A 6,502-nucleotide genomic window follows, 5' to 3' on the forward strand; every position below is an offset into this window, starting at 1 on the left:
GCCGCCTTTCCTTCCAGTTCTCTGCTAACGAATTGCAAAAATCGCCGAAGCTGGAGACGTAGATTTCCCTCACTAACTTTAAACATCAGCTATCTGAGCAGCTAACCGATCGATGCAGCTGTACATAGTCTCTCTGTAAATAGCCCACCCAATCTACCTACCTCATCCCCATATTGTCTTTATTTACTTTTCTGCTCTTTGCACACCAGTATCTCTACTTGCACACCATCGTCTGCTCATTTATCACCCCAGCGTTAATCTGCTAAATTGTAATGTGTGTGTGTGTGTGTGTGTGTGTGTGTGTGTGTGTGTGTGTGTGTGTGTGTGTGTGTGTGTGTGTGTGTGTGTGTGTGTGTGTGTGTGTGTGTGTGCGTTGCGTTGCTATCGTACATGCAGTGTTTCTCTTCTTTCAAGGAAGTGTATTTGTAGCCCTGGCAGTTGCTGGACAGTTTCAGTGCCACAGGTGTGGTATCAAGGGGATAGAGAGAGAGGAAGCTGCTTTTGCATGACACTGTTATTAGACAAGTAAGAGAACAAAGAAACCACCTCAGATCAACTGATAACAGAATGTTTAAGTCTTAGTTGAGTATTACAGATATAGCCTAACGTTGTTTAAATCTGTCCTGGGATGGAATACAGCTGTAAATTGTCTCCATAGAAAACTCTGCCAAGCAGAAACACTCCCAGCAGACATCAGTAATGTTTTTGGATATCTCCCAGGATTAGTATCCAGTGAATGTCTCAGTAAAAAGACAATGACTAGCTAAATCTTAGACTTTATTAAAGTGAAAAAGATATTAGATTTAAAGATAGTGTACAATAGAAATCAATGAAGGAAAAATAACACATCACCACAATGCTTGCATAATATTGAGATCAACAAAACAAATCAATCATAATCAATAATGTATTGGATATATACATAACATTATTACTGAAGAACACTGTGCCATAACCATCTTTCTAATCTAGACACATCTATCTCTGCAGTCCATCATGTGTTCTTCACTGCTTCATCTGAAAAGAGGCAGAGACAGATACAGGTTATTACAATAAACAGACAGCAAAGTGGAACAACGTGGGTTACCTTTGGCCCACAAAGAGCTTCTCCTCAGTAAGGAGCAACTCTCGCTCCCAATCAAATCAAATCAGATGTTATTGGTCGGCAGGGTAGCCTAGTGGTGAGAGCGTTGGACTAGTAACTGAAAGGTTGCAAGTTGAAATCCCCGAGCTGACAAGATACAAATCTGTAGTTCTGCCCCTGAACAGTCATTTAACCCACTGTTCCTAGGCCGTCATTGAAAATAAGAATTTGTTCTTAAACTGACTTGCCTAGTTAAATAAAGGTAAAAAACCCCACATATTTAGCAGATGTTATTGCTGGTGTAGTGAAATGCTCACATTCAATTAAACACTTCATAAATAATTATTTTATTTAAAATTGTGACTTTTCAGCTGTCAATGGCCTTCATCAGAAGTTTACAATCACGTGAAATAAGTGGTGTCAGTACCTTGACCAGGCTGAGTACTGTGCTGTAGGTGAGGGAGAGAAGAAAGAGGATGATAAAGGAGGAGGTGGTGGACCACAAGCTGCCGAATTCATCCTCAACGTTGTCCGTGCAGCTCAGAGCGAAGCCCGCCTCAGGCTCAGTCTGTAGGAAGTTCGCTGAGAACAGGGAGAGAGACAGGTGGTGAGGAACGGATGTATACTTGTGTCTGTGTGTGTGTGTGTGTGTGTGTGTGTGTCTGTGTGTTCATGCGTGTTCATGTGTGTCTGTGTATTGTAAACCTGTATTGTATTAGTCTTTATCATATTCTAACAAATACAGCTAATTGAGTTCAAATTATATGGACACACACAGACACACACATCAACCCACAGAGAACATAAAACTGATCTGTGCAGACTCATATCTTGGCCTAATATTATCACGCACACCCACTGACATTATGTCAAACTACACCAATACACTAAATAGTACATCCATGACCACCTTACTGGAAGCATAATACTACTATGTAGGCTAATTAGTACTGTTGTCTTTTCATGACAATTGTCTTCATTATGTTTGATGTACAGTAGACCAGTATATTTTCTAAGACTTTAAGTAATTTATATACGAACATCAAACCATGTAATCTCATATGCATTATTGTTTATTAGCCAGCCTCCACATTAAGAAGACACATTGAACATTGACAAAGGACAACAACGGCAACACAATACTGTGCAACAGCACTGACATTTTACACCACATTAGACTGGACAATATCACAATTGGCAATATGCTTACAGTCAACAAAACAATGACAACACTAACATGTTAACTTTAACTCAACAAGGACAACAATGAAAACATCATAGAGGATAACAGGGGATACATGTTGTAATTGGCTATTCTGACCCACAGAGGAGTCAATGAGGAGACACAACGACACAACACACACAGCTTAAAATCACTTGTCTTCACATGAGTTACCCATGGACTTTGACACACTCTTCTCCTGAGGTGCTGTGTTGTTGTCCAAGCTGTGCTTGACGGCACATGTGAAAACCAAGTTTCCCTCCCACTTATTTTTTTTGACGGTGAAGACACTGGTGACAGAGTAGTTGCCTTCCGGGGTTTTCTGAGGAGGGCTGGTGACCCCATCCTGGTACTCGCTGCTGTTCTCCTTCCACATGATGTAGACGTCACAGAGAGACGGGCTGACCACCAGGCACACCAGAGTCACATCCCCCTCCTTCTTGGTGTCTTCCTCCGGGAGAAGGTGAACGGACACTGAAGGGGCTCGACCTAGAAGAGGATTGATTTTAAGGAGAAACGTTACACTCATGTATGTGTAGGTACATATGAAAACCAGTATGTGAAAATCAGTTTAAAATCAACCTAGTGGTCCTTAACCCTGGTTCTGTGCAGGTTTCTGTTCCAGTCCAGCACTAACACACCTGATTCAACTAAGCAAAGGTAATAATTAGTTAGTGATTAGTTGATTTGCTGACTCAGGTATGTTAGCGTTGGGCTGGAGCAAAAGTCTGCACATCCTGTGTCTCCCTCTCCAGAACTTGGAGTAGGTGACCACTAATCACAACCACATTGAGATGTTTCAAGTGACCTACTTCCTTTGGTGAAGCTGATGTCCTGAATGACCGGTGTGACTTCGCCACTCTTCTTGGCAGAACACTGGACTTTGTTCACATTGGTCCACTCTGTCTGGTCTATGGTCAGAGTACTGACCCTGCTGTTCAGGTTGTCCTTTGATTCAACGATTTTTTCTGTCTTGTCCTTTCCGTTGACCTGCCAGGTGATAGTGGTACCAGCCACTGTGTTCTGGTCTGTACCACTGATGACACAGTCCAGCACTGCTTGGTTGTCCAAGAACACCTTTTTCACACTCGGTGGGTTCAGAGTCACCGTCAGTGGTTCTGAAAAGGGAGAGAAGCAGTGGGAAAGCAGGACATGTTGATGTTACTGATGAGGAACTACACTAAATAATAGAGATCCTGTGGGTGAGCATGACATCAATTGTAGTACAGTCTTCTCCCATATACAGACCTGTTTTGGAGATTGTCTTGATGGTGGGTTGTCCCTGGTGCTGCACCACACAGCTGTACTTGACCTTGTTGTTCCAGTCAGTGTTGGTGACCTTCAGCAGACTGCTGGCTGAGTAGAGGCCTGATGGCTGTAGGCCTACAGTAGGGGTCGGGCCCTCCACCTCCTTATCATTCTTCTTCCAGGTGACAGTGACTTCCACAATGGCTAAATCTTCAATCATACACATCAGGTACTGGGTGTTGCCAATGGGCGCTGACAGCAAAGACACTGAGACTGAGTTGCCAGAGAGAAAATAAATGGGCACATGTTGGTTTAACCCCTGAAATTATGATGATATTTTCAAAGACATCCATGGTAAACACCAATCATCATTCTATGATCAGGTTTTCTAAACATAAATAGTTTACATCACAAACATTCAAATGCAATCTTTAGAAAAATAGAACCAACTTCATAGAAAAAAACAATATAATGACCAGATCTTACCTGGTTGTTTATTGATGACTGTTGTCTTCTTACCTCCAGGATGTTCCACAGAACACCTGAAATACTGAGATTTTCCCCAGTCATTCTTAGACACGCGGAGCTGACTGACTCCGATGTAGGCTCCCCCGCTCTGAACCGACGGGTACTGGACAAAGTCCGTCAGCGGGCTCTCGCTGGCGTCTGTCCATTTGAAGGTGATTGAGGAAGGCGAAAAGCCGGAAGCGACACAACCAATGCTGTAGATGTCGTTAGTAGGGGTTCCACAGTTCATAAGAGGGAATAGGGAAGAGGGGGCTGTGGTTGCTGCAAGAAAGAAAGAAAGGTGACATTTTATTTGAATGTACAAAAATGACCAGTTAACTACGAGGAATTACCATGGTAAAATGGTCATTACACAGTTATAACCTGAGAACTACTTGTTCATTTAATCCTGCACTATAAGGCACCATTTAGTTCCATGTAGTTGGCTGTCTTGTATTCTTTGTTGCATAACTACCACTATGTTTCTAGTTTTATTAGTTGTATGTAGTATATTACAAATACTTACTTACAGGTTCCTTCTCAACAATGGAACAACAATAAGAAATAATACAATATAAGAATACGAACATAAAGTAACTGGCTCAGTAGAATAGAATAAACATTTTAGAAAAGGTATAATACAGGAAGGCACAATTAAATACACATTAACACATTAAATTGTAGACACATTTACCAGTGAAAACAGAACTGTCAAATAAAACATACTGTTCCACTAATAAATCATTTTAAGTTAATTATTTATATGGATTAAGGTGATGACAATTAATACTCAAATCAATATAGATGAACTTATATTATTATACCTATAATCAGTGTATGTGTTCGACTCCAATATGAATGCCTACATTTTCATTTTCACATGGTCATTTTTTACCTAAAGCAAAGCCTATATAATCAACTAAATAAACATCAATCGCAAAAAGTGAAAGACGTATGTGGACAGATGAACAAACAATATACTGATTTTTCCAGGTGTGCTACACTAACAACATTATCCAAGTAGTAATGTCCACTTTTCCCCATAAAACCATGATTTATCTTCAAACTACAACAATTTGATTGCATTAATAAAACTCACAAAAACAATGGCTTACCTGATGAGACTGTGACCATTGTTCCTTTCCCCCAATAGTCAAAGTATCCACCATACACAGTGTGACAAGGGCATATGCCAAGCAATACAAAACCCACCCTCTTTACAACAATCAGTTTCAACTGATCTTGATAACTTCAAAGTACATTGGTTTGTAAAAACAAATCTAAATAGATACTACATTGTCACAGAGTCAAACTTGGTCAACAATGTATTTCCACAATATGTAACATTTTCTCTAAGACTGTACATTTCTGAGGAAAGAATGGGTTTCTATTTATAAGACTTTAGGAAACAAACTTCTGCATTATTCTACAACAGCAGAACCTAGAATTTGAGGAACTATTTGACTTTTAAGGAAATAGGCAAAATGATGTAAACCATTTCTTTAGTGGACTACAAACAGGTCTTTTCAATTACATTTTGCATCTGAAAAATGAAAAAGACAAAAATATGTTCTTTCTACACACAAAATAGAATGGGAAAAATAAACATTCTATGGATATAATACATTTAAGTTTGCTTACCTGCTGAGACGGTGACTTGTGTCCCTTTACCCCAGTAGTCAAAAGCATCACAATGTTATATCTCCATTCACTGCCTGTACAAAAACCCTGCACCTAAATAGGCAGCTTAAAAAACGTGATAATGAATCCAACAGAGATGAAAATATAATGCAATATTGTAATATTATCATACACCTGATTTCGTGAGGACAGATGTTGTGAATTCAGTTTTGTATACATAAAAAAAAAATTATGCTCAGGTCCATGTCATGACATCACTCCATCAAAATATACTTAAAAAAAATGTAAAACAATTTACAATGGGGTTATATCAATATCAGACGATCATTTGAAGAATATTGTATGGTTTCTCCCCATTGTCCTAATCCTCATGCAGGTTTTGTCTCTGAGGTTTTTGTACTGCCTCATTTCACTGTGACCCCCACCCCATATCACAGTGATATACCCCAGCACAAAAACACCTCCTTCACATCTCCATAGGGATTCCATACGACTCTGTCTGCTCTTAGTGAGGTATAAGAAACATGAAACCATGCATAATACAAAATAATACTGAAGACTCTAACAGTATCATATTTATCGATAAGTTGGTGGATTCATCTTCATTGTTTGGTATTACTGTTTCTGACTAAAGGTGTATCCATTGTCAGTTCGTAACAGTTGTTTGCAAATGTATGGATTTAAGGTGCAGTATAAAACACAATATCATGTCTATGGCCACAATCCTGTTTATGGTGAGGTTTCATTAGGTTTACATTGATAGCATTGTCCCGGGGTGTAATTATTGGACCTGTTCAGTC

General features: G+C 39.6%; 1 gene segment (V, D, J or C); it reads right to left on the reverse strand.

The window, feature by feature from the left end:
- Positions 1–760: 760 nt before the first annotated feature.
- On the reverse strand, positions 761–5,679 carry LOC135555263 (immunoglobulin heavy constant mu-like). The segment is given in 7 exon segments: positions 761–1,017; positions 1,512–1,666; positions 2,481–2,795; positions 3,119–3,424; positions 3,555–3,827; positions 4,041–4,343; positions 5,177–5,679. Coding segments are annotated over 7 exon segments (1,383 nt in total).
- Positions 5,680–6,502: the final 823 nt, after the last annotated feature.

This window comes from Oncorhynchus masou, chromosome 15 (genome assembly GCF_036934945.1).
Source record: "Oncorhynchus masou masou isolate Uvic2021 chromosome 15, UVic_Omas_1.1, whole genome shotgun sequence".
Taxonomy (NCBI): Eukaryota; Metazoa; Chordata; class Actinopteri; order Salmoniformes; family Salmonidae; genus Oncorhynchus; species Oncorhynchus masou.